General features: G+C 45.4%; 5 protein-coding genes and 1 long non-coding RNA gene across 7 annotated transcripts; 3 read left to right on the top strand and 3 right to left on the bottom strand.

The window, feature by feature from the left end:
- Positions 1 to 100: 100 nt before the first annotated feature.
- On the bottom strand, positions 101 to 3,664 carry fut11 (fucosyltransferase 11 (alpha (1,3) fucosyltransferase)). Its single transcript, XM_037462327.2, has 5 exons — positions 3,529 to 3,664; positions 2,893 to 3,231; positions 2,371 to 2,751; positions 1,040 to 1,662; positions 101 to 924 (listed from the first exon to the last, which is right to left on the bottom strand). The coding sequence occupies exons 1-5, from the start codon at positions 3,529 to 3,531 to the stop codon at positions 774 to 776; spliced, it is 1,497 nt and encodes a 498-aa protein (XP_037318224.2). The 5' UTR covers positions 3,532 to 3,664; the 3' UTR covers positions 101 to 773.
- A 769-nt stretch (positions 3,665 to 4,433) lies between these two features.
- rab9b (RAB9B, member RAS oncogene family) lies at positions 4,434 to 8,239 on the top strand. Its single transcript, XM_037462329.2, has 2 exons — positions 4,434 to 4,521; positions 5,338 to 8,239. The coding sequence occupies exon 2, from the start codon at positions 5,397 to 5,399 to the stop codon at positions 6,006 to 6,008; it is 612 nt and encodes a 203-aa protein (XP_037318226.1). The 5' UTR covers positions 4,434 to 4,521; positions 5,338 to 5,396; the 3' UTR covers positions 6,009 to 8,239.
- Positions 8,240 to 8,335: 96 nt separating this feature from the next.
- plp1a (proteolipid protein 1a) lies at positions 8,336 to 14,815 on the bottom strand. 2 transcript variants are annotated; one of them, XM_037461732.2, is made up of 7 exons: positions 14,667 to 14,815; positions 12,483 to 12,669; positions 12,221 to 12,377; positions 11,711 to 11,879; positions 10,746 to 10,819; positions 10,578 to 10,643; positions 8,336 to 8,823 (listed from the first exon to the last, which is right to left on the bottom strand). In XM_037461732.2, the coding sequence occupies exons 1-7, from the start codon at positions 14,668 to 14,670 to the stop codon at positions 8,662 to 8,664; spliced, it is 819 nt and encodes a 272-aa protein (XP_037317629.2). In that variant the 5' UTR covers positions 14,671 to 14,815; the 3' UTR covers positions 8,336 to 8,661. The 2 variants fall into 2 exon arrangements, with proteins under 2 accessions (XP_037317629.2, XP_037317630.2); XM_037461733.2 differs by having other exon boundaries at positions 8,684 to 10,200; positions 14,667 to 14,813.
- Positions 14,816 to 15,058: 243 nt separating this feature from the next.
- On the top strand, positions 15,059 to 22,617 carry LOC119211086 (uncharacterized). The gene is made up of 3 exons (XR_005119728.2): positions 15,059 to 15,263; positions 19,671 to 19,870; positions 21,706 to 22,617. It is a non-coding gene; the product is annotated as an uncharacterized LOC119211086 (long non-coding RNA).
- Positions 17,267 to 20,920, bottom strand: pcdh20 (protocadherin 20). Its single transcript, XM_037461731.2, is given in 3 exon segments — positions 17,267 to 19,814; positions 20,340 to 20,371; positions 20,374 to 20,920. Coding segments are annotated over 3 exon segments (2,667 nt in total). The 5' UTR covers positions 20,477 to 20,920; the 3' UTR covers positions 17,267 to 17,282.
- Positions 22,618 to 22,633: 16 nt separating the features above from the next.
- si:dkey-27i16.2 (regulator of cell cycle RGCC-like) lies at positions 22,634 to 27,122 on the top strand. The gene is made up of 4 exons (XM_037461730.2): positions 22,634 to 23,869; positions 24,574 to 24,738; positions 26,026 to 26,088; positions 26,640 to 27,122. The coding sequence occupies exons 1-4, from the start codon at positions 23,848 to 23,850 to the stop codon at positions 26,645 to 26,647; spliced, it is 258 nt and encodes an 85-aa protein (XP_037317627.1). The 5' UTR covers positions 22,634 to 23,847; the 3' UTR covers positions 26,648 to 27,122.
- Positions 27,123 to 27,386: the final 264 nt, after the last annotated feature.

Raw genomic sequence — 27,386 nt, 5'->3', positions numbered from 1 at the left:
GTTTTGTTGAAAAAAATAAAATGATTTATACAATGCCTCTAAAAATGCGATGCAAAGTCACGTCACACAGGACTGTCACGGAGTCTCGAGCAGTTGCGTGTTCTAGACACTAACATTTTTGCACATAAATAGCATCACGTAACAGGAAAATGTTTGGACAAAGTTGTAAAGTAACAGCCAAAGAAGTTCATTAGGTGAGCTGGTCCTGAGTCAGATTTACATTTGCCTTTCTTCCCTCCTCTGTGAAACCTCCCTGGCTTCGACATTTAAAATAGCTGTGTACATAAATGAGCTAACAACCATCAGCTACCTGCTGAGTGACTAAAGAGGCTAATGCATATTGTCGGCTACAGGCTTGATGGGGGTTCACACACAGTTAGGCAGAGCTCCCTTGGCTCTGCCCCAGTTTAACAAAAATCCCCCTCCGGTGAGAATGTGCCTCTGTGGAACGATTGCACTGCAAGCAGTTAATGTTAACAAGGCGTTAGAGCAATGATGGCACCTCTGTTATAGTAAGAAAAAGACTTAATAGCTGGAGCATTATCTTCCCATTACCAAACTTTGGATGAAGGACGAACGAATCAAGTAAGCTAAAATATATATATATATATATAATAGAACGAAATTGTTCATATGGGTAAAGTTTTGGCTCAGGTGCAAAAGTGTCAGTGATTTCCGTTTCAATTTCAAATTCAAACAGAAAGGGTGCATAATGTGGGACACCTCTGTAATCCTGGACATGCTCCAGCCTCCTGTTGGTTCCGAGGTCTGTGTCAGTGTTTCCCCCTGGCTCTGCTCACAGCAAGGCTTTGGATGTGCTTCCACAGCAGCGAAGGGTCCGACTCGTTGAGTCTTATCAAAGACTCCAGGCCCTCCGCTTGGTCCAGGCTCTGCCAGTAATCCTGAGGCCACATTTGCAACCATCTGCGGGACAGATACGCCAACAGATTAGACTCGTCACAGAGGATATTTTAATTAGACCATTAAAATAGACTGTCTCCCCCTCGGGACGTTGTTATTCGCCTCAGACAAAACTCACCCATCGTCTGCAGGTAGGTCGTTGACGTGTCCGTACCCGGGGCTGGGCAGCGGGCACCCCATGTGAGAGTTGTTGGCCATTTTAGACTGAGGCGGCAGGTTCCTTTGAGGGGCTTTCCTGTGTGCTCGCTCCGCTGCCAGCCGTGCGTTCTCCTGGTCGCACACGTAACATTCAAATCCATTCAGGTAATTGGGTTTACTCATGTCATTGACCCCCCACTCACGGGTCTCCAGAGCCTCCAACAAACGGTGGTTGGTGATGAGGCCGGGGTTTTTGAACTCTAAATATTTAGCGTATTCTTCATCGTTCTCGTCGAGGTGTTTGAGGAATTCAGCCAAAGCTTTTGGGGACGCGAAGTCATCGACGAGGATGGCGGAGTGGTCGTTGGGCATCCAGTCGGCCGCCACCGGGGAGCCGCGATAGACGGGCACACAGCCCTGATGGAGAGGCCGCCACAGCTTCTCCGTCATGTAGTCCGGACACAGGCCGTTCTCCAGCGCCAGGTGAAACTTGTAGCGCGCAACGAAATTCATGAAGCCGGCTTCTTCGCCGGTAGCTGTGGCGGTGTCCTCCAGATGGACGGGCAGAGGTTTGTTATTCAAGCATTTCCCGTAGGAGTCCACCTATGGAGAGAGATATGACGAGTGGGAAAGGAGAGAGTTAGAGAGCATCATCAGGTTATTTGTGTAACACGTTTAAAAAAATCCTCCCACATTTCTAATTATAATCCAACATTTCATTCCTCGTTGGGGATTTGGGGCGTGACAAAGAATCATTTCGACCTTTTGACCTGTATGCACAAGTGTGTGCAAATGGAAATGAGGAAGACTAAACAGCTACATATTTCTAGTGCATGTGATCCGGATGCTGTTTGTTGCAAAGAACGACTAAGGCAGGGTTAAACATTGAGGACATTGCTGAAAATGCTACTCACCACCAAGCAGAATATGTGTTCTGACTGGCAGAGGCAAAACAAGACAAAAAGCATTCTATTGGAGAACAAATACTGGCGGACGAGAGAAAAATAAAAATAAATAAATTTAACAAACTTTACCCTAGTACCCTCGCTATTTTTTAAATGATGGAATAACTGATACCCACGGCCAAGTACATGTGGATACCGACTATTCTATGTACAATGCAATGTGCAATGTTAAACCATGTGGATTGTGGAACTATAATCCGGCCCGGTCATAACAATTGGAAAATTGCTGCTTCCTATGCAGAATACACCTTTTATAAAAAAGTACAAAACGATGTCCTAAACTGGAAAAAGCTTTACACCTCAAGCATGGATCTTAGTAAAAAAAAAAGGCATCTTTGGGCTGTACCTGAATATACTTCATGAGCTCCTGGACATAGCGGTTTCTGTCAGATGGTACATCGCAGTGGGACTGCATGTAGAGCACAGGACCCAGACCCTCCCTCCTCAGCCGGTTCTTCTCCTCCAGGGACACGACCACAGGCGCCAGCAAGTAATCCAGAGAAGGCAGCCACTGCAGGGTCAGAGGATAGTCTGACTCCCTGCGAAACGTGGCGGTGTAGTTGAACAGGCTGATTCCCGGTCCATGGGAGAGGATGTAGTTATTCATGGGGGACTCCTCGTGGAACAGGGCCCAGGTCTGGTGGCGGAGACGAGGGAGCGGCGCCTCATATGCCCGAAAGTCTGTTCCATAAAAGATGATGGATGCGGTCCGTTTGTACAGCTGGACCTTTCAAGATCAAACTCAGGATTACTGTCAGTCGGAACAACTTGAGATTGTGATTATTATCAGTGCGAGTGAGCATCTTCGCTCTGTCTGAGCCAAGAGTTTCAGTAAAAACACTTCATGGAGTTATTCGTTATCCAGTACCTTGCGGTTGCTTGTGACCAGACAGGATGATGTGGCACAGTCGATGCGTTCAGAGTCCCCAGGGAAATGAGGGAACAGACCCCCGCTCCACCACAGGAGGATGGGCAGCTCCTTGTTGTTGCGGCGGTCACCGTTGCCAGGTCCTCTGTACGGACCGATGGAGGCGAACTCCATCTCTGACAGAGCACTCTGGGGCTGGAAGGCTCCTCGGTCCAGTGCATCCAAGGCCTCCAGGGGAAGTCGGTCATCTGGAAAGGAGGCAAAAGAGACCCAGACCCAGCACAGGACACCGAACAGCCCCAGACACGCACAGGACACGAGCCTGCACCTACCCGCCATCTACAGGGAGGGGGGGGGGGACAACAACACACAATGCAGACAAGTAGGTCAGCCCCGAACAGATCCATCAGATGTTTTATGATTTCTTAGCCTAGTTAATAATCACACAGTCTGTTTGTGGCGATCATCGTAAGCCACATTAAAGTATGGATGTTAGTGAATTCTCCTCGCAGCTAAAGTTTTTAGACAAACATCGGCAATGTTGACCAACATTTAATCATACGTGTCACAGTGGTATCCAAGCAGAACTAACGTTAATATTGAAACATCGTAACAATATATTACACTGCTTCCTACCATGAGCGACACATGAAGGTGAGCTTTTTTCGAGTCTTCACAACGGAAACATAGAGTTATTGTCCTGTTGAAGAGCAGTGATGACAAAGTGATGCTCTGTTGAACCAACCGCACAGAGGGAATCAAAACAGCCGCATTCTTCTTCTACGTTTGAGCTTTAGAGTTTCTTCTTCTTCGGGTAGCGAGCTAACGCACGCCACCTGCAGCTCGGAGGTGTGTACTGCACGGCGCATAAAACCAAAAATATGCGAATTGTAACGGTATGATGACAAAAAGCCTACCTTACACATCATGTGTTTTTTTTTAATTAACCGAGCCATAAGTCCATACTTATAATACCAATAGAGGCACATCCACTGAATACATACATATAAAGCCTCTCGGGTATTCATGTAATTCCTTAATTTGAATTTAATTACAAATTGTAAATGATATGATTTGAAAGTGGTTCAACTAATTCCATAAAGGTGTAATCCTAAATGGTTGAACATTTCATTTGTATGTATTTTCCAGTGTAACCGTTGCACTCTGCTTAAAACATATGTGGGAATCTTACTTAAGTTAAAGAGAGGCATTATGATCAAAATATGCCTAGTAGTAGGCTACTTGTTATTTTCCCTTGTTAGAGTTGTACACTAGTATTAGAAATTGCTTAGGTAGACATAATCCATACACTTTGGTGGTTTAGACATCCTATTTCACTATTTAAAGGTTTTACATCTTAGTGAAAAGTAAAACATTTCCCTCTGAAATACAATGTAGTGCAGTAAGTATAACGTAGTACAGAATAGAAAAATGCTTAGGTGAAATGTTTCAACCAATTGAGCAAACAGGCCTCAAAGTGACACTTTGTTGTCATGATTTATTCAGAAACTTTAGGGTTTTAGGACGTGCGCGTGCACCTCCCCGTTATGGCGGCGCGCACGTCACGACACCAAACCTCGGACAGATGCAGGGACGACGAGCCGCGCACGGTACGCTATTAGGAACAGGGTGAGTACACATACACCTTTCCCCCCCCGGATATTTTTCATTACATTAACTCAATGATAGATACAGCACCTCTTTGCAACATGTATTCATTGGTCGCTTTAGATTTAGTTTCGAGTCGCATAAGCACCGAAGCTAACGGTTAGCTGGTCGGGACGGAACGTCAACAAGCCGAGCAGCCGGCTAGCTTGTCGGCTGGATGGGATGCTGCGCTCCACTGATACTCTGGCGCGTTGAGGTTTTAAGAAAGCCCCTTTCTACTTTCGGTTTTCGGTTCCCCGTTAACTTCTGCTTTGAAGCACTTCGCGGTTTCGCAGAGAGCCTCGGTGAAGCCGTTAAATCACAACAAACATGTCAAGTTGCATCTTTTGATCTGCGCATGTGCGGTGGCCGCAGCACGCTCGTGATCCTGACTCGCCTCTGTGGTTGTGGCGTAGGAGGAAAACAAAACAAAAACTAGGATAAAACTAACGTTAATGTATGACATTCTGTACCATAGTGTTCATTTCATGCGCGTGTCACCAGGTGTCAGTGATAGTTTGTCATGTAGTAAACAACAGGACGAGCAAACAGAGACCTTTTGGCAGACATCTCGGTCCTTCACCCCTGTTGTTGTGTCCCTGGAACTAGTCAACCATTAGACATCCCCTTCCATTTGTCGTCAGTAAGACTGATGTGAGGTTCAATACAGATGTTGCTACAACATCAGTCTCTTCCCATTCGTTCTCTACACCGAATACCCAACGAAACCGAGCCCCATAGACTGCTGTTGATTTAGTTTCTCTTTTGAATGTGTTGTTTTGCTACTTTTTTTTTAAGGTTGATTTGACCCTGGTCTGCCACCTGGTGTGGCGGCCTTGCTGGGGTTGGAAGGAAGCATGATGAGCGGGAAGAGCCTCCTCCTGAAGGTGATCCTGCTGGGGGACGGCGGCGTCGGCAAGTCCTCGCTAATGAACCGCTACGTCACGGACCGCTTCGACTCCCAGTCCTTTCACACCATCGGAGTGGAGTTCCTAAACAGGGACCTGGAGGTCGACGGACGCCTGGTCACTCTTCAGATATGGGACACAGCCGGCCAGGAGCGCTTCAAGTCCCTGCGGACGCCCTTTTACCGAGGCGCCGACTGCTGCCTGCTCACATTCGCTGTGAACGACCTGCAGAGCTTCCAAAACCTCGGCTGCTGGAAGAAGGAGTTCATGTACTACTCGGATGTTAAAGACCCGGAGCGCTTCCCTTTCGTGGTGCTAGGCAACAAGGTAGACATGGAGCAGAGGGAGGTTGGCGAGGACGAAGCACGGGCCTGGTGTGAGGAGAACAGCTGCTGCCCTTACTTTGAGACCAGTGCCAAGGACGACACTAATGTCACAGCTGCATTCGAGGCAGCTGTCAGGGAAGTTCTGGCTGCCGAGGACCAGATTGACCACGCGCTGCTGAGCAGTACTATTGATCTCCATGGCAACCGCAAAAGCTCTCGTGGGTCTTGTTGCTGATCGGGCAGGTGTGAATCCACCTTGTCAAAACATCTCCGGCTGAAACTCGGCCTTGGGCGGTTTCTGAAGCCTACTTCAGGTACTGTCTCATAGGTGAACCTACTGTAGGTACGCGGTGCGGTGCACCTAATGTGGAGGGATGTGACAAGGACTCAGCTGGAGTCAAGTCAAGGCACAATGTAACAGGCACACGCATCCTCTGTACTCTCTGCTTTCAGTGGTGTTGCATACAAACATTTAGTCCCTGTTTCAGCTTGGCCTTTGCAGGAGGTGTAACAAGTAGTGCTTTCAGACCATTTCTTTTTTTTAAATTAAATAACAAATATGTTAGGTAAAGCAGCGGACGGGAGAATATTCCACTCCTCTCTCGAAGAGCACATTCTGCCTTTTGGCAAAGCAGCACCCGTTCAGACATGGCTCTGCTCACGGTCTGTGCATGAGCCCATTTTTCCTGGGCTTTCAGAGGGACTTTGAACACATATTTTCCTGTTCTCAGTTCTTTCACTGGAGAGCTATTGTATTTTCTAGACACAGATAAGGTCTGTGAGTGACAGGGTTTCCAACCCAGGCAGACGTTAAGTATGAGGACCAAAATCACTCAAGGTACGAGGAATTTAGAGTGAAGCGGGATGACCCTCTTTGTCTTCGGAAAGGACTAGTGAGCTTAGTGTCAGCCCTTGGTACGCACTTTCGTGGTGACCTTGTTCATTTGTGTAATATATATATTACCGCAGCACTATTGTGTAGCTGGGGGTGTCAGGTGTACGAGTTGGGCATCATCAGATTATTTCCCATGATCCATGTACATGGGCCTGTTACTACGGTTCAGTGTTTCTCAAAGTTCAAAAATAAGTGCTGCTTTTGCTGCGGTTTATTTTTCTGTGAAGCTCTTTTTGATCCTGAGAACGTGTTATTTCTTTTGCTGACACTGTATGACGGTGTTTAAGGGTTGATTTTAGTCTGTTTTACTAATGTATAGAGGTGGTTATCATTTTCAAAATGATCAATCATTTCAGTAATATTGGCATGTTTGTAATCCTGCGGCTGCTTTGTTGACTGCAAGGCCTCAACATTCCAGTCATATTTGGCCTCTTCTGAAGGTCTCCTGTGCTTTGCTTTGCAGCATTACATCCAGCTTGTACTGTCTGTCAGGTTATTCTAGTTCTGAGCTCAATGTGAAACAACCCGAGTGTCGTGCAGATGTCATTTCCTCTGTCCATTCATAAAGTATTCCTATTTAATTTCTAAGTTAAACATACAACTTAAACAATGTTTACTTGTTTTCACCGTGGTGGTACTTTCATTTCATTGTTTACATAAAGGCTTCACTGCCAGGGATATAAAGGGCATTATTTATGTCAAAGATATGCTGGTATTCAATGCCTCAAACTTAAGTTTTCAATTAATTCTCAGTATTTGGATTGTGGCTGGAATGGTGTTTATTGCATATACTCCAATATTCACACTGGTAGTGTTGGATATCTTGTGTATCCTTTCAACCTGATATTTGTTTTTAAGTCACATTTCTTTGTGTCTCAACCAATAGGGAACGTTACAAGAGCTTCACTGTGACAGCAAACCAAATCAAGTACTGTCACATTTACTTATGAGATGGTGCTTTGCTTTAATGTAGGTTTATAATACTTTTAAACAAAGTTCATGTGATTACTGTAGGTGTTGAGTACTTGTTCCCAAAGCAGGATGAGAGAAACTTAATCAACTGTGAACCAAGTGGGCATTTGAACTAAATCAGACTGGAAGCCCACATTCATTCAAAGCAGAAATGACGTCCGCTAGCTTATCATTTTTTTCTGGCTTAAACCGATTACTTTGGTAACACTTTAAAATAAAATGTAGCATTTCACATCGTTTACCTTAGAACCAGTGGGTACATGGTAGCATAACCTCAAGATGCCGTCTATTTCAGATGATTATATGTTGCTGTAATATTTATGAATGTAAAAGATAATTTCTTTGCGCTGTCCGTATTAATGCTTCATGTAAATGGCGAAGGCATTGGTTTCACAACGTTGTGCAAAATGACACTGAACATCTGTCCCACCGATGTGTGATTTAAGCGGTGTGAAAGTTGGACTGTTCGTCTCCATCACGTGTTCATCATGTGACTTCCATCGCTCTCTCTTTGCTCTCTGGGGGATAGGACTGGTTGTGCCCACAGACTGGCAAAGCCGTGAATACTCTGCAGTGCAACAAATAAAACATGCAACATACCCAATGGAGAAGTGATCATGTTTGAAATTCAGTAATGTGGGGGGTGGGGGGGGGAAATGTTGTCAAATGGTCCAAGAATGTGTTAGAAGCCGGGAGAGAGTGTACACGGTTTATTTCCTCTTCCTTAAAAAGGAAACCAAACATGCACAGAGTACTGTAAAAATCATGTCTTCCTTTCAAACTAAATGTTTGATTTAAGGAAATATACAAAGAATAACTAAGATTAAAAGGAAAGAAGCACAAAATGTTAAGGATCCCTCTATTTTAAACACCAGATATGAACACAGGAGAGCTTATAGTGAAAGCTTCAAAATAATGAAGGGAATCAATTAACCAAATAAGAGCTATACAAAACAGCTTCATTTAGCTTGTCATCGTGAGGCTGCTGCAGCCAAACTTAAAAAAAAAAGAAAAGGCACCGTCAGGAGACTTCTGATGTGTTTGCAGGGTACGGGGAGCACAGAGTCCTCCCGCTGTTCCTCCGCACCGTCCCATACAGTTCGCAGCCTCTCCGGTCCTTGTCCATGTGTCCCAGCCTCCTCAGGTACAACTGGGTCACAGCCAAGTGCAGGGAACAGTGCACCTGTGGACACCAGAGGAGAGAATACAAAGCACATGGCAGCAAGCCAGGGATGGTGCTCCGGTTTAAACCCTGACACTAAACTAGGAACAAACGTTTACAGAGGCGCTGTGCACAAACACTTATTTTTATTATCACATTTGATAAACACAAAAAAAAAAAGCCAGCTGCCATTTGACAAATATTCCACTCACAGCTGGTAGTTTCACCAAATGAAATAGCTACTTAGAATGCTGTCAAAGATAGTTAGTAATACCGAAAGAAATTAGCCAATTCAGCTACAGTAAGTAGCGTTTGTTATACAATAACTACGACAAAATTCCCCAAAAGGATTAGTTAAAAACAAAGCTGTCCTAGCTCTATAAAAGTACCTCAGTCATGCACAGCCACACCTCAATGTTTAAGTCTAATGATAGAAAGTCACTCGACAAGTTCGCACGCAGTGCTTTTGCCATCTCAAAATGATGAAACTATTTTAGACCTTTTCTAGATCAAAACTAAACAAGTCCCTTTGTCAGAAAGGAACAACTTAACATCTAAAATGTCTTCAGTCCCCTCGCTCTGAATCCATCACTTCCATTATTGGGAGGGAGGTGGGGGGGGTCATGCAACAGCATTGTCCCGTAAGCACCGCACCGAGGCTTTGGAGGGGTCCAACCCGCCCTTTGTCAGGAGGACCCTCCCCCCTGACATGTAATATAACCCTTGGGGAAAGACTGGTAGCGCAGGTGGCCCCCCACAAGTGGCTCCTGATTGGCTAGATTTTAGAGCAGATGTGACTCATTGTTGAGGCTTTTCTCGACCCCGTGAGAAAAGTCCAGAGGTCACGGTGAGACTGCAAATGGATGCTTTCGCTGCCACTATGGCGACCAGATGTGACGTTAGCCACGGTAACCTATAATCAGATGCAGTCTAGAAGCACACGAGTCACACATTTTCAGCCATTTCTTACATATGTTAATTCATTAGTAAGGTTCTTTGTATTTTTGAATGAAAATGGAAGCAAAAATTAATTTTAGGACACCAGCCTCAGCAAGAAATTGTAGTTTACAAATATTTTGGGGACACGGCATTAGAAATACTCAAACAAGACTGACTGCAGGTAAAAGCAGTACACAACCCGCACATGACAAAAAGAAGGAAAAAAAACAACAACAAAACAAACATCATTCATCCCAAAAAAAGTAAAAATACGAGTCCGTGACCACACGTGGTTCCGTGCAGATGTGAACGAGAATGGGTGCCGTCGCCATGTTGGTGGTGGAGTGGTGATGGGAGAGCGCCAGGAAGCCGGGGAGCTTAACACCGTGCACCTATGCCCTTTCTTCCCAGATACCGAAGCACCGCAAAGTTATAGGTGGTTGACACAGTATAGGTCAGCTATGGAAGGACAAGCACAGGCAGGACACGTCAGAGCAGAAATACAAACGTGTAACATTCAGAAACTCGAGAAATAAGAAAGAAATATGATTAACTGCTAATGGCATGGATTTGATGGCAGTCTGTAATGGGGCACGCTGGTGTAATGGGTGTCCCATTTGCCGGGCTGCAAAACCACCAGACATTACGGCTCTATTATGATTGTGTCAGCTGAGAGAGGCGAACAGAGAGCAATAGTATGAAAGTCATCAGTCATGGAGGTTTGAGATGCCTCGCCGCCTACACTCGGGGCGTCAGAGTCACATGAGCCAGAACACCATCGTGCCCCACTGTGGAGGAGAAGCCCAATTAGCCCCATCGGAAGAACGATCACTCACCAGAGCCAGGAGAGTGATGCCCGCACCGGCAAAGGCCGCAATGTAGAGGTCGTAGGTCGTTCGGTACTGGAAGGACATTTGCATTAGTGGGGACGAAGAGTCTTCATTTCATGGCAGTCAAACTGCAGAAGGTGAGTGAAGGGCTTCAATCGTCGAACCGGTTCTTACTTCTCTCGTCTTGCACACCGTGGACAGAGTCATACCACAAGCTTTCCCCGGCACCGCATTCCACGGCAGGAGCCCTGTTCAAAATGTCAAATTCAGGTCGCTTTAAAAGCCGTGACATTTAAAAAAAAAAAAAAAAACTTGTCACAAATCCCATGAAAAGCGAAACTATCCATGTGTCAAAAAGTTTGCAATACTGATTCACCCAAGTTGCTGCGCTTACAATTGAATATGTATAATTTTATCAAATACATCAATATATGTACTGTAGGTTTATAAGAACAAAAAAGAACAGTTTGAGAGGTGAGTAAATAGAGGATTTTCTGCAAATACTTATAGCTGCAAATGAATGCACATTTGATGAGGCATTGAATATTTAAGTCATCAGTACAGTGAATGTGGGATTGAATCTGTAAGTGCATGGTAATGAAAGAACATGCCACACGGTAAAACATTGCTGCGCATTGTGCGGCAAACGGCTTATTGTTACAATTATTGTAATTCTAGGAGCTCTGTAGACGTCGTCGTTGGTCGGGCCCACCACCTCAGCCCAGAGGGAAAGATCAACAACTATGCCTAGGCTTGCTACCATTTCTCTTTTTACAGAGATTCATGGTGCCCAGAAGATGGATCCTATTCAACTCTTTGGTTCTTCTGTCGTTTCAGCTATTGAATGGATTACGTCGAACTTTGACCAATATCCTGGTCCAAGTTTTGACCAAATATCTGATAATCTAGTGACAATCAGTCTTAGCCTTTAATTTGTATTATTATTATTATTCATACGAACACACGTGCATGCCGAGTATTTAGCACCCTCCCCTAAGCGCAGCCTCACAGAGCTCCTGGCACGGCGGAAGGCGTTTTTTTTTTGGACAGCAATGGCGTCACGGAAGAATACGCTGTGGCTACGCACTCAGTTGGCAGAAACCAGTCTCTGAATGTGGTTCGTTCATCACGCCTCTCACCGTACTGCCTCGCGTCGACACAGAGCTGGTTGATGCTCGCGGGCGTCTCGGTCAGAACATCGATGGTGTGGCAGGTGGCATCCATGTTGTAGAAGAAGTAGACGGGCAGCGCCGAGAAGGCAAACACCAACAGCCACAGTACAGCGAGGACGTATGTCAGCACGATAAACTGCGTGAGGAAGGGGCAGAAGACGCATTAGCATGCATCATCATCATCATCATCATCAACTGATGCACATAATGAGTGTTTCCATGAGCTGTGACTTCACAGTGCTCTTTTTTTTTTAATCTCACTCAGAGTCCTCTTCCTCCAACCACTCAGCCCTCCTCCCAACCGCTCAAACACACACTGCATGCTTATCTTTGCATGTCCCCAAAGGTTGTTTTTTTTAGCAACCTTAAGATTTTCCACTCAGCCGCCCCCCCCCCCCCCCCCCCCCCCACCAGGGAATGATATGTGCATTAATCCCATCCAATCCCTTTCACTTGTCCCGCGCTAGGCCCTCTCACCGAGGAACTGAGGCAGCGGCCACACATGGTGCTCCTGAACTCTCCAAAGGTTTGCTTGGCAGCGCTTGTGGTGTAGAAGCCTTCAGCCAACAGCACGATGCAGTAGAGGAAGAAAAAGGAGGCCAAACCATAGATGACATACTGGAAATATTGGATGCTGAGGAGGAGGAAAACGTGTTCAAATATTTTAAAAACAACATGACAGGGTGGAAAAAAAAAAAAAAGCTGTTGATGAGGGAAATGCTTCAAATGGAACACTCACATGTAGGCGAGGGTGATGTAGTCCTGAAGGTTACGGGCAAAGTAGTTCTCGATCAGTCTCTCCGTCTCCGTGAGTGCCTGGTGCCCGCAACCGCAGAAGAGGGCAATGCCAGAGAAGCACAGCAGCGTGGCAACCAGCGAGCAGTACGGCACCCCACCCAAACAGCGCATACAGCAGTCATAGCAACCTGATAGGAAGAGACAATCAGGCACACAATTTACAGACACGTTACTGTGGTGGAAAAACAAAACAAGTCAATGGTACAGAAAGAGTCCTAGAATACAAGAGAAGGGCCAATTGCGGTACATGTGGGGAGTGCATGAGAAAGAACCAAGACTGTAGGACCGGCACAAAGTCAACAATAGAAGGGTCAAACACATGTTCCCCCCCGTTCATCTCCTTCCTGCTGTCAAAGTAGAGGTACGTAATCGATCGAAATGTGGTAACCAACCACAGACCTCCCTCCATGACCATGTCTGACTTTAATCATCTTGTTGCAGACAGGTTGTCCTTTAGTCTCATCACAGCAGAATAAAGGGGCTGGGCAAAAGTCTGGCATTTGCCAAATAGCTTGAGTTTTGCACTTTTGAGAAACCAAGGGTTGCAACCGAATGATGTCACTTTGTATTGATCTGTTTATTTAGTCTAGAAAATATATATTAAATATCTACCACAATTTCTAAAAGGCCAAATTTACATGAATAATTAAATAGGAATATATTAAATACTTTTGCCGATTCATTTTCTGTTGATTCAAAAATAAATTATTCAATACATTTTTTTGTTATTGCTGGATGATTCACAAATCTCTGTCAATACGTGGTTTCTTTGGGGGGGCGCTGTCATTTATAATGGTGGGAGCGCCACACGAAATCCATTGAACTTTAGTCGAGGCAGAAATGTGGATACCTCAAAACGAGGCCACCTAAAATATTTTCATTTAAAAACCGAATTGACGTAACGTGGACTCCGGACGGCGCTGCAGCGGTTAACGCTTCCCCTCCCAGCAATGCAGCAGTGCATTCCCCTCGACAGTCCCGTGCCCGTTGAATGGCTGCCAAAGGGACAAGGGCACAGGGATGCGTCTGCTCTGACCCGGCTCACACCCTGACTCCATTCACCACCCACCACGGAGAGTGTGAGAAAAAGGGGGAGGACGCAGCGGAGAAACAATGTGAAAGAGAGAGAGAGAGACACAGCTTTTGTGACTGCAGAGACAACAGTCTTTGTCCCACAGCATCATCGGGGCACAAGGGCCACCAATGTCATGCAAACAAAAGGCTGGAGGCACCCCTGTGCTGGACACACACACACACACACACACACACACACACACACACACTCGTGGACTTCCTTCTGGGAAGGCCACAGGAACAAGAAAGTGATAGTGGGGGAGCTGTATGTGCTAGAAAAGGATAGGGAAAATAGCCCCGCTATAAACAAACAATGCAAGTGTGTGCCATTACACACATGCATGTGTGCAGCCACACAGACACGCACTGTGGAGGCGGACAGACTGTGGTTGGTACCATTACAGTAAACACAGATGGCAGTGGGGGTAAATAGATGTGGGGGACAAACTTTACACCGGTTTGGAGGAGGGAACTGTACTGAAACCATGTGAGAAAACCTGCAAACAAGACACTTTTTGTGCTAAATAAAAGTCAAAAGTCATAACCACGAGTACCGCGTGGCCTGTAAGTAACCAATAGTAGCACACATGCCGTCAGCTCCACTTTGTGCCAATTAATACATTCATGACTTTACCAGCACGAAGCAAAGAGCTAAAACCCTACGAGCCAAAGCTGCGCGCAGCCTGTCGCTGGTGACTCAAATGAAAACAGGCCTCGTCGTGCTAGAAAATGCAAAGCTGGAGCCAAGTTCGGTGCTTTAAAATCTGAGAAAGATTGCGAACGAGAGTAAATGTGACAAGGCTCCTCTGAAAGTAGCCCTGCCACCTCAAGCATGAAATAAATCTCGCAATATCAGTGGAGCATCAGCCGGTGAGTAGCCGACCTATAAACTGACAAATAAATAATCATCATAATAATAATAATAACTTCTGATGCCCTTTCACAGTTCCATTCATACGTCAGCGTACAATCACACGAAATAAAATGCACGTTTCAAGTTGCGACATATTCGATCTGCTCAAGGCCGAAGAAGTGGCCGGAGTGTTCTTACCCATGTCTGGAAGGATGCGTTCACGTCTGGTCGGCTTCTGCTGCCTGCACCGCAGCTGCTCCTCTTGATGATATGCGCAACCGGTCTCCGGCCCCCGTATATCGACCTCAACCCCCCCCCACCACCACCACCACCAACAATGGACAGACCCGCAGAAGACTGCGAGTGCAATCTTAAGGAAACAATGTCGCTTTTCAATGAACTCCGAGGCGCGGAATAATGAGGAGGTCAAGGCTCTCGCGCCCGCTGGAATGTCCTTAGCTCATTGTTGACGCATGTCTGCGCACAGTGAGACCAACTCAGCTTCACGCGAAAATACTGACGGAACGTTTGGATTTCTTTTTTTTTTTTTTTTTTTTTTTTGTTGTCTTCGTATGAGTAACGCTTTTCTCTTCTCTGTTTTATGGCATCTAAGCCCTTTGTTCTCCGAGGCCTTCTGCTTTAAAAGCCCACGTGTCCACGCCGTTTAATGGAACGTGATGGGAAACAGCTGATGGATTTTGCAGATGCTCTACGGCAATGACGCTGCACGACTGCGGTCAGTGAAGACGATCCCTCCCGAGGTTACGCGATCGATGTGAGCCTGTGGACACTCAGGTGATGCTCTCCAGGCTTCGGAAATTGTCAGATACTATCTGTGTAACTGCAGTGTTTGAGATACAGAAGTGAACACAAGGAAATCCCAGCTGGCAATGCTGATACGAGCTTTGTCATTTATCTCTTAAATGGGTCTATTTAGTCGGGGGATGTTCTTTTTTTTTAGTTTAAAGTGGCATTCACAGACCATGAATATGTGGATTGATCAAGTGTGATAAGGCCCTTTAAGCCCTTATAGTTGAGGGGCAGAGAGGGATATTTCATCATCATCACTACAAAGCGTTTCTCCGATAAGAAAAACATCACTGCTATTTTAATTAGACTGAATTGTTATGTCATATGCGATCGTAAAAAAAAAAATCTCGGAAATAATCCACTGGTATTTGGGTCGTTGTCAGCCGATGCGACCCCATAACCCACCATCCGATGTTCCGCTTTGAGAGAGAATTTGATTAGGATGAGATGTGCTTTGAGCAGAGCAGAGAAGCGTGCCGCAGGGAAGCGTCACTAATCGCAGGTGACCTGACTGTTGCGGTGTGAGCGACTGTCCTCTGAAATCATCTCTACGTTCTGGTACAACACCAGAAACACAGGACCACGTTTGGCTTCACCTCTGTCCAGCAGATGGCACGCTTTCTCTTGCCAAAGCTTTTCTACAGTTCGAGACACACAAGTTATAAACCACAATACAGCCAGCTGTGTCGAAATGCATATTTTAAACATGATAGATTTTTTTTTTTCAAGCGACAGTTTCATACTAATTTGTACATGTATTAAATCCAATATGATTTCTTTCAAATCTTTGATCAAAATGCCTCTTCAATTTGTCACACGACCTGTTATCTCTAATTTAATGCAGTTAGTGTCACACTACAACTCTATTCTATTATTCATTTTTGACCTGCTAGGTCGGAAATCCTCTGGGAAACACCTTCACAAGACCACACTTAATCTCTACTACCCAGCTTGTTGTACATTGTGTTTTACAGGCTTTGACTGTTCTTCCATTCCTCTTACACAGTTGTACACTCAATAATTTGTATGGTAAAGTTAAAAAAACACATTTTATTTTGTAAAAGCTAGAACAATTATCCCACTTTCCCCTCGTTGTGTAACCGTGTTCACAGGTTTGTAAACACTGACTCATTCATATTTCATGCTTCACTTAACCTGGTTTTGATACCTCAATTGTTCCCCAGCACACGCATGTACCGGTATAACACCGAAGCACCTGCCTTTTGTAATTATTATTTTTTTTTTAACACAGTTTGATTTCACTCCAAACAGCTGACATCAAAACCACAAGCTGGTTGAATTACTGGGTGCAGTACAGTATGTTTTTTGGTTGCCATCCAGCGCTGTCGGTGGAGAAACGACGCTATCGGGTAACAGGTGTGAGGCGGAGACTTGAGACGGTGGTGTGCCTTCCCTCTCCCCGCCTCTCACCTGTCCACAGCTGTGCTCCGCCTCCTGCGGTTGTCTCGGAGAAGCCCATCGAGAGACTTTCCTCACCTCCCCAGTGGAGGGACATCCAACCCCTTTGTGTGTCTAAATGCTCTAGACTCGCCATCCCTCTGAGAAAGATGCAATCAACTTAGCCCACCATTACCTAATTCTTCTCGTCACCGCAGGGGTCATGGAGAATAATCCCTGATGGTAATGACTGGGATTTGAACAATGCCTCACTCTGACGTGCTTCACCGTAGGATAACTGTACACATCACATGTCCAACAGTCTACATTTGTCTGAAAGTATCTGATGGAAACTTCAAATACTGCACTGCAGATCACATTTTTATGTGCCTGCCAGGGGGCTTATCAGAAAATGGATCAACTTCGTTGACGGAATTCTTGCAGTTTTACAATGTTTGGGTACGCAGTGTTTGAACATTTTAACGAATTTGATCATCAAAATGCAAGACGCCTTCTTCAAATAATCCAAATGTATTCTATTCACAGTCTGATTTCATCCTTGACAAAGTGCGAGTGAGGATTACACACATTGCTTGCTTTAATCTGTTAATCATCAGAGTAATATTTGTTTTTGAGCCTGAGTGGAATCTCATTCTCCTCAACGTGCCCCCTCTTGCTCAGTTGTAGACTTCTTCTCTTCCGTCTCAAGTACAAAACGACTGTCGCCAAAAGGAAACATGTGGATACCAGCATCATACCCAGGCCCACCAACAGTGTCAGCCCAGCAGATCTGGTGTCCCCCACCTCACAGATGGGGGCCTTTGAGGGGGTTTGATACCAGTCAGATGTCCCCATCCAGGTGGGCGCCTTGTCCAAGATGCAGCGGCCCGCGCTCTCGTTGACCAACATGTTGACCCAGACGGTGGTATAAAGTGGAGCTGGTGTCCCCCCATCTCTGACCACAACAAACAGGTGATGCATCCCCAGGTCTTTCTCCAGAAGTCGCTGCGCTACAGTGATGTTCCCAGACCTTAAGTCCAACTGGAAAGGGCTGCTTTTTTGCCCCGACTCTGGCGCCGCAACAGTGTAGGTAATCTCCGAATTCAGTCCCGAGTCCTCGTCGATGGCACATATCGTTGTTACTACGGTGCCTGCAGTGGTTCCCGGGGAGACGGTTTGGCACGAGGAGTTGCTGCTGGGAAGGATCACCTTCGGCCGGTTGTCGTTGATGTCCTGCACGAAGACGGTCACCCTGGCAGTGGAAGTCAGAGCTAACGGACGCCCCCGATCGCTGGCCAGCAGGTGGAGTTCATAGCGGTCGTCCGTCTCGCGGTCCAAGTTCTCGTTGGTGCGCAGCGTCCCCTCGGGGTTGTACACCACCAGAGGTCCACTGCCGCTCACGACGCGCAACCACGTGTCCCCGTTCTCGCCTTCGTCTGCGTCGGTCACCCCGACAGCCCCCACCTCGGTGAACGGTGGCACATTCTCAGGGACGAAGAAGATGTAGTGAGGGGTTAGAAAAACCGGCGCGTTGTCATTCTGGTCCAGGACACGAACGGAAACGCCGGCCGCGGACTCCAGGGGAGGCGAGCCGCCGTCCCGTGCAAACACGGTGAGTTTGTACTCGCCCTGCTGTTCCTTGTCCAGGACGGCTGACGCAGACAGTTGGCCTGTGTCGGGGGCGACGCTAAAGACGGCAGACGCGAGTTTGTCCAGCCTGTAGGTCACCCTGCCGTTGGGTCCACTGTCTGCGTCCGACGCTGCGACCCTCAGCAGCGACATCCCTGGCTGGTTGTTTTCCTCCACCTCCAGTTGATAGTGAGACTGGGAAAATTGTGGCGCGTTATCGTTGACGTCTGCCACCAGCACCCTGATCGTCCGCCTCGAAGATGCGACCACAGATCCTTCGGCTGATCCCCCGTGCGCTGCCACGTGAACGTGATGGGCGCTTTTCGTCTCGTAGTCAAGGGGCTCTGACGTGGAAAGCAGATATTTGCCGTTCTGTGGACTCAAAGTGAAAGGCCCCTCACTCTCGATGGCGAGAGATGAGCCTGTAAAACTGCCGTCACCCTGGAGCTCTAATACAGCTAAAACAGTGGGGGGCTGGTTCTCTGGTAACACCACAGTCTGGTTTTGATGATCTGCTATGAACCCGATCTTGATCATCAGCTCTTGGTTGGCCTTGGGGACGATGGATACGGTTACCCGAGTGTCTGCTGGGGGGCAGTGATGGCCGCTGGCTAACACGTTCAACCGCAGCACCTCGGAGCTGTCGCTGTGGAGGTCCTGTGTGAGTCTGATGTACCCAGTGAGGCTGTCGAGGCTAAAGAGCTTCCTGGCCTGCTCTGAGACTTTGGGACCGAGGGAGTAGACTATGGCGGCGTTCGGTGCTGAATCTCGGTCTGTGGCTCTGACCTGAGCCACCAGCGTGTTCTTCGTGGCGTCCCCCGGGACGGTGACGTTGCGGGGGAGGTCTGTGCCGAAGCTCGGACAGTGGTCATTAACATCTGTCACCGTGACTATTAAAGTTGCGGTAGCACTCAAAGGCTCTGAGCCACAGTCGGTGGCCACCAGCGCCATGTGATACATGTCCCTAGTCTCCCTGTCCAGAGCAGTCCTCACCACCAGCATGATGACAGGCCCGTCGCCTTCCACTTTCAAACTGAAAGCGCCATCAGAATCTTCCAGGCGGTAATGCAGCTCGCCGTTTTGTCCAGCATCCATGTCCTGAGCCCGGTCATCTAGTAAGACACTGGTCCCCACAGTCGTGTCCTCAGACACCCTGAGGTGTATATCACTGTTTTCAAAATGAGGTGCATTGTCATTGACGTCCTCTATGATCACAGGAAACTGTACAAGGTCTCCTGAGGGCCCAATGACGGCGGTGTGTAAAATAATACATTCCTCAGCTTTTGTGTCCTTGGGGCAGAGGGCCTCACGATTCATCTTTTGCTCAGTGGTGTAGAAATTCCCTGTGTTTTTGTCCATCCGCAGATACTCCTGGGTCAGGAGTTGGTAAGGAGGGGGAAAGTATTTGCTAAGTGAACCTGCAAGAAATCCGGCCTCCTTCTCCTCTGGGACGGAAAATCGGACCGGACCACAAATGACCTGCTGCAGATGGATCACCAGCAGAAGGTTCTGACAAGAGAAGAGCACAAATGTCAGCGGCATTTCTTTGAAGATTTTTGTTTTGGGTAATGACTATATATATATATATATATTTTTACTTTCTATTTTTGTTGCACTTCCAAATGCCAGAAACGTTTTCCGTGGTGGTGATAAGGGTTAAACGTTATGCCTCAGCGAGCTCTTTTGAAAGCAAGTCGCTGTACAATGAAGGTAATCTGAAACCCCTCATCTATCTCCAGACAACTAACACACAAACAAAATGTATAAAAAGAAAAGCCAAAGCATGGGTTCGGCTTTAAAGGAATATAATCAAGAATTGCATATGCACACCTGCGTCTTCACAAATATTTCAATACGTTTGTTTTTAATTTCTACGAGGGAATACGTCAGCTGTTTAAAATCAAAAACTTATCAGCTATTCAAAGTTGCACAGAAGAATGTCAGTCCGGTTACACTCTTTCTCTCCATCGGAACCACTGACACAGTAAATAGAAACCATCAGAGAGGAAAATCCTTAGCTTTTGACTCACTGACCTGCAATAGTCCAGCCCAGTTCATATTATCCAATGGCCCATCGTCCTCCCACATGTTACCCAAGTCCCACCGGCAGTGAGTGAATGTTGAGGACAGAGGAAGCAACCTAAACCTGCACAGCTGAAGGCCTGATTCATTACACGCTCCTCCTACAACACTTACACAGCCTGTCCGACTGACACAGGAGAGGTTTTACACACACACACACACACACACACACACACACACACACACACACACACACACACACACACACGTTGTTCTCGAGAATAAAACAAAGAGCAAGCACAGGGCTGATGTTTGTGCCGACATTTAAGAACTAGACTATATGCAGCATGATTAATGTTTTATTGCCAAATGTGCAAACGCACCTGTCTGAATTAGCACACCTGCCTCCTGTTTACTTCATAATGGTTTCCGGTTCAGCTTTTCTGTCTCAGATTGTTTTTGGTTCCCTTTTGCACAAATGTCCAAATTACCAGAAGCCTCTATAGCTAAGAAATTAAGTCGTTAAATAATACCAATTCAGTATAAAAGTTTTTTTTTCTGCATTCACATTGTACAGCATTAACGTACAAATACTAAATAATATCTTTTAATTGTTTATATTTTAATTATATCTAAGGCAGGTCTGATTCCTTCTTTTTTTTTGGTTTAACAACTGTTCAAGCCATGGGCTGATTATAATGACCACAGGCCCCCTGGACAAGCAAATATATATAAAATATACGTGTGCCCTCACATGAGGTTTGGTGGTAAAACAGCAGAAGGCAACCGAAAACCACAGGTCATTAGAGCCAAACCAAATAGATTGTAGTTATATTCAAAATGTGGGCATTAAAGTTATACTTATTTATAAAAACATTGAGTCATTGTTTGATACATACTAGGGGAAGCCATCCAGCACACATATTTCCTTCCACCGGTAATTAAATATTTTGCTCGAGACCCCCGTTATTCCTCCGAAGGTCTCAGAATGTGATTTGATCAACGTGATTGACAGCATGTTGAGGCTTCTCTGTGTCGTCCTCAGTTCATTTCCAATCCTGGACATTTGGGGAAAAAAGAATCCTCCTCTCCTTCAGTTGGTGACAGAAAGTGACAGAAATCAGAATATGTATGATATGGTATGCTACATTACAATATACATTCAAAAGTTTTTTTCATTTTTATGTAATACAATTAATCAGCCACAAAGTCTGACAATCATTTCTAGAATCGTAGGCAGATGGCAGGTCACAATGTCATAGATGTAGGTAATTTACTAAGTGAACACAGCTGGAAACGGCAACAATTAAATGACATTATTCTTCTATTAGAATCATTTTCGGTCTGTAATGTATTTTTTTGTGTCTCCATCCTCCAGACAATGCTGGAGGAGCAGCTGGAGAACCACAGGGAGGCTCATCAGAAGCACTTCGGTGGACTCAGTGGAGACGAGATCTAAGACAAGCAGAGGATGCTGCAGGAACTCTTTACTTTTATCATTGAATTATTATAGTGAATGAAGTATGATGAAGTATAGAATGGCCTATTAAAATCTGAAAAATATGAAGAGTAGGGTAAATCAGGTAATTTGGAACAGCATGAGGAAAAAGCATCTTACTTCTCCTGTGTGCTGTCACCTACGTTATGTCATGTGACTTTAGTCCTAAGCAATGTATCAGCACCCCTAACTTTACCAGAGCCTTTTCAAGGCAGAAGTAAAATGCTTTTTCCTTATGCTGTCCCAAATTACCTGATGTCCCAATATACCTGCATTCATCCTATGGAAGGAAGTTATCATTTTTTTGATCTAATTTGTCATAACAAATATCATTGTAAATATAGTATGTCAAGAGAAATTTCACAATTTAAAAAGCCAGACAGATGGTAGCAGAAGTGTCATTGAATAGTATCAACAAAATACGTGTCGTATGCCACAGTAAAATAACATAATGTATGTTGTTATAAAATCTCAGTGAGCAAGAAGATTTTAACTAAAAAATATCATATTGTAGTATGCAATGAAGGGTTTTATTAAAAGCAAAAATATTGTATAACAGACAGATTGTAGAGTAAATGGTTAATGACAGGATGTATTATTGCAATAACAAATAAATGTCAGTAGTATAGTGTAATATTACATTTCAATAATATAATCATTGTTTAGAAGGCCATAAAAATGTGATAATGGATATGAAAGATAATCCGTCAAAATCACACTGCACAGTATCTGTGTCTCTAAAGTTTAATTGTAACAAAACAAGTCAAAGTATGGTGTGTGTATATATATAAATATGTATATATATATATATATAAATAGTTCAAAATATAATTGTTTAGTCATTTAGTGTTTAGTCAGACACACATTACTATTCATCTTTGTAACCTTCCGATACCCTGTGATTTATTTTTAACATACTACACTGTACCATGACTTATGGTTCTTCAGTCTGTTCCTGAGTTATGGACACAAAACATAATTCATATCATATTTATATTGAATATTCCATATACCGGTTGAGGGTGGCACGGTGGTGTGTGGTGGTTGAGAAGGTCCTGGTCCTCCTTGCGTCTGTGTGGCTTCTCTTCTCTGAGGCTAAGACATGCTCTTGAGTGTGTGTGTGTGTGTGTGTGTGTGTGCTATTATAAAAAATACAGTCACTAAAGAAAAGTAGTATCGCCTACTCCAAGCATATTCACAACCTTTTAAAATGTAACCCTTTACTTTGCTGTATAAGTTTGTGGTGGAAATGAATATTTTTAAACTCGCTCTGCGAAATAGCGATGATTAAAACAAATATAAGGACATAATTCAGCTTTTTCACCTTGGATGGTTTGGAGGTCTACCCACAATCAAAGTTCGAATAGAGTATTCTGTATATTCACACTCATTTGTCCCGCAATGCAAGTTGTATCTAATAAGTACAATATGATACATTTCCCCCACAAAGTGAATCAACTGTGTCCCACTCCTGTGGGAGTTTGAGCAGACTTGAGGGGCCTCTGTTGATGGAGCAGAACACTGCAGCGCTCACAGCACAAACATGTCCAGACAATCGTTCATGGCACTGAACACAAAGGTAATTCAGTCCATTTTAGAGTCAAGTAAAGAGAAACAAGCACAACGTTACCTCATCAAAATGTACACCATAAACAATAATAGGATTGGCTGACTCAAGCGTGACATCTTTTATAAACACTAAACGAATGCTGGCATTTATGGACACAGCTTCCTTCTCAATTTCAATGAAGGGAAATAAAACAAAAACCCACGTAACAACTTCTTCTTTCTCGTCAGTCGGCCTTATTGGCGATAGATTTTCCTCTTTAACTTTCCGCCCACTTTTTCCACAGTAAACCGCGGAAGTTTTGCTGCGACGTGATTGGTCAGCTGTGTCGGCTGGCTGAGCATGCGTGTGTGTGTGTGTGTGTGTGTGTGTGTGCTCGTGGTAGTGGAGGGCTCCATAATATAAGTAGCGCATTGACTGTTGTGCTGCTCGGTTTTTCCTTTCTCTGCTCCAGCATGACCGCGCATGTGACCACAGGTGAGTCCTGCTACTTGGGCCTTTGGTTTGAAGTATCTATCAAGTTGATAGTGACCTGTGTCATATCTTTATCAAGGGCACTATATTTTAACCTCTTTAAAATGCCTTTTTTTTAAAGTTCATACAAATTATGGTTTTGTAGCCCGCAATGTTTTCTGCTGATTGTTGATGTATTTTGAACGGACTTCATTACACGTTAAAAACACCAAGTCAGGCTGTCCTCTTTCAGAACGTACCCAGACATTAACATTTTTTAGTGTCTGAACTTTTCCTGCTGCTTCAAACATTCACTATTCCCCTTGCGTTTTACCCTAGAGAGGACTGTTAAAGCTATAACATCGTGTTATCCAGTTAAACAAAGGTGTAACCATCCGTTATTTAATGACGTTCTTTCAGGAAATGGACAAAAGGGATGTTTAATTGTCGTCCAAAACCTACAGCTCGGATTTAAAATGTAATCATGATCTATTACGGTGAGCAGTCCAGGTGTTTTACAGGGTGTCAGATGTTCATGTGCCTTATGGGCTGTTTATTTGCACACACACAACTTATCTGATTCAACCGACAAACAAACTTCCACTGCAGTTAAAATGCATTTAAATGTACTTCATTTTTTGTACTTTTTTGATTTCTGAAAAAAACAAACGGAAGAAACATTGAGAACATTTTCTGTCAGTGGAATAATGCCGTCACATTTTCCGCAGACTTGGAGCTGGAGCTGGGCGAGTTGCTGCAGGAGTTCCAGGATGTGGTGGAGGAGCTGAAGGCGCCGCTGCAAAGCAAACCTCACGCATACCACCACGTGCTGCAGGAGGCCAAGGGTCGCTCGGGACGCGCCGACGACAGCGGCGTCGAGGACTCTGATTGCAGTGAGCGACACAGTCACCACACTAAAACAAAGTTACCGCCATCGGGACGATGGTTTTCTTACCTCGCGAAGGAAGGCCGTTATTTAGTGAATCATATGCTCGAGAGTGAGGTTGTAGCGAGCTCCCAAGGGTGCACGTTGAGCCCCTTTATCAGCCCCAACAACTGCAGCTTGACACTTTTAATTTGCATGAAATTAGTGTTACAAGAGGACACATCACTGTACACTTCTATTAAAGTGGCTGTTTTGCTCATGAGAATAGCGTTGTACCAGAAGGAGCTGCAATTATGCATGACCAATCTTCTGGAATAGTCTGAAATTTATTTGTGTGTTGCTGCTGCTGCCGTTTTTTTCAACGGCTATGAGATAAAAGAAGAAAATGTGCATCTCTATTCCCATGCGTTGTCATTATTGAGAGCATTTTGGCCCCCCTAACGTTTCAAAAGCTGACACATGGGAGCCTCTAACAGAGAACACGCGATTATAATTTTACTGCACGTTATTATCATCATTAGGTGCAGCTCCTGTATTGTTTTATAGTTGTTGTCGATGTTCATTTGCATGGCCTTAGTGCCTGTCTTCTGTTTATTATCTCCGCTCAACCTCACCGCGCCTCCCTCCCCCCCTTCTCCCCCCCCCCCCCCCCTCAGGCAGCGAAGCTTCTTTGGGAAACAGTTTGACAACAAGCGAAGAAGAGCTTCACACAGCAGGCACCAAGCTGGCACCGAAAGGTACCAGAGGCAGCCATCGGCCAATCTCCATCCAGATAGCCCTCGTTCTTACATCGATCACTATCACTCTGGCTGAGATCACTATCACACACGCACAAAAAAAAACCCTTTAACATTACGCCGGGAGCTCTTTTGTTTTTACACAACAAAGCACTTGCCCCTGCGACTGTGAATTCTCAGACGCCCCCCCCCCCCAAAATCTGCAGCCCCGGCCCCCCACACTCTTTCAGGGCTTATTTGTGCGATGAGAGCTTTTGCATTTTGTTGCATGCAGATGCACAGAAGACTGCTGTTAAATCTCACTGCGAAACCAGAATTCACTGTTTATGCAGAATACCTGGATATATTTACCAGAGTGGGTTTCCCAGCTTCATCTCAGATTGAACCAAATAATCTAAAAAAAAAAAGCATTTCCATAATTCTGTGATTTAGATTAGTTTTCAGCTGTTGGTCCAAAAGAAGTCTACTATTAAACTAAGCCGTGTTTCTCCACAAAAACGTTCCTCTGCTTTTCTATAATTTCATAGCTTCCATTTCTTTTTGTCTCCTTTCTGCAGCCAAGCTGGGAGACACACGGGAACTTGAGAGCTTTATTGACATGTTGGACCGGGAACTTGCAGGTGCGTATTAAATAAAATTACACCCCCCCCCCCCCCCCCAATCAGTCTTTTCTTTATTCCTTTAGCGAGCGAGTAAGCTGACGAGCCAGCAGGCAGCAGTTTGTAGCAGGCAGCAGAGACCCAAATGGAGTGCATGTTCTGTTACACATTAAAAAGCAGTCCCTAGCAGCAGCCACCCTGCACCACCACCACACCCCTCCCATTTATCTCTGAGCACCTCTTGTTGTGTAAATGCCATGTCTGGGGACTCAGGTGGACTATCTGCGCGACCTTTTTGTGATAATAACGTACTTGACTGCATGAGCACCATGATTCTGCTATCAGCACTAAAGCAGTGTTGTCTCTGAGGCCTGTGAACACACGCGTGGTGCAATGCGCCCAGACCACAAACCCCCCCCCCCTCCCCCCACACACACACACATCCGCTGCTATCGGGTCTTAATACAGTGAAACAACGCTGCAAATGAATTGTAACCCACTGCTGCACCTTTACAAAGGCTTTTTTTTGTTTTTTTTGTTGAGCTCTCTCTCTTTTTGCTTCTCTTTTGCAGAGATGTGAACAGAAAGAGAAAGCGGGCCGCGTAGAGGAGGGAGAAAGAGGCCACGGGCGACACGGATGGCTATTGCAGAGCAGACAGGCAGGTCTACACCAGAGCGGATCTGACGGAGCGAATGCTCCCCTGGCTGCTCCGGGGGAAAAGGTTAACACTAGAAATTAAAAGGGCACTCCGTTCCAAAAATGCAAGAACACCCTCCGACCCCCCTGAGGGACGCTGCGTCCAGCCGGCGGGACCATATCCCTGCAGCGTCAAATCCGTGATGTGTGACATGTTCCATAAACCACACGATGCTTCCATCTGTCCACTTTTTTTTTGTTGCCACTTTTAAATTGTTGATTTCAAACGGATTCTATGGGGCTCTGATCTGCTGTGTGAATCAGTATCATTTCTAGTGTATAAATGTTCATGTTTTTTTTTTAGAAATAAACATTTGATTGTACATAAATAAAGTTACATTTTGAATGAATTATATACACGGCTCCTTTTCGTCGTTGTTGATGAATTCAAACATGTTACGGCAGGAGTGTGGCGTACTCCTGCCGACCTGCCACATCTGGTCTCGGCAGTCCACGGTTCTACATCTTCACTATCCACTGGGTCGACTGTTGCTACGGTTACGCCATTTGTCTCCGGGAGCCTTCACAAACATCCTGTCTGTTCGGATAACGCTTCAAGTTTCACTTCTGCCTCCGAAGCAGGGAAACCCACACGCTCAGTCCAGACACCCAGCAAAAAGGG

This window comes from Pungitius pungitius, chromosome 2 (genome assembly GCF_949316345.1).
Source record: "Pungitius pungitius chromosome 2, fPunPun2.1, whole genome shotgun sequence".
Lineage (NCBI taxonomy): Eukaryota > Metazoa > Chordata > Actinopteri > Perciformes > Gasterosteidae > Pungitius > Pungitius pungitius.
This window is presented reverse-complemented; position numbering and strand designations above follow the sequence as displayed.

Coding starts and splice junctions, on each gene's coding strand:
- rab9b (XM_037462329.2), top strand. CDS start 5,397: ATGATGAGCGGGAAGAGCCTCCTCCTGAAGGTGATCCTGCTGGGGGAC.
- plp1a (XM_037461732.2), bottom strand. Junction 11,880..12,220: donor GCCGCTGCCTCAGTTCCTCG/GTGAGAGGGCCT, acceptor TTCCTCACGCAG/TTTATCGTGCTGACATACGT. Junction 8,824..10,577: donor GCATCACTCTCCTGGCTCTG/GTGAGTGATCGT, acceptor TGGTGTCCACAG/GTGCACTGTTCCCTGCACTT.
- fut11 (XM_037462327.2), bottom strand. Junction 2,752..2,892: donor TGGTCACAAGCAACCGCAAG/GTACTGGATAAC, acceptor TGATCTTGAAAG/GTCCAGCTGTACAAACGGAC. Junction 1,663..2,370: donor AGCTCATGAAGTATATTCAG/GTACAGCCCAAA, acceptor CTCTCTCCATAG/GTGGACTCCTACGGGAAATG.
- si:dkey-27i16.2 (XM_037461730.2), top strand. CDS start 23,848: ATGACCGCGCATGTGACCACAG. Junction 23,870..24,573: donor GACCGCGCATGTGACCACAG/GTGAGTCCTGCT, acceptor CATTTTCCGCAG/ACTTGGAGCTGGAGCTGGGC. Junction 24,739..26,025: donor CGTCGAGGACTCTGATTGCA/GTGAGCGACACA, acceptor TCCTTTCTGCAG/CCAAGCTGGGAGACACACGG.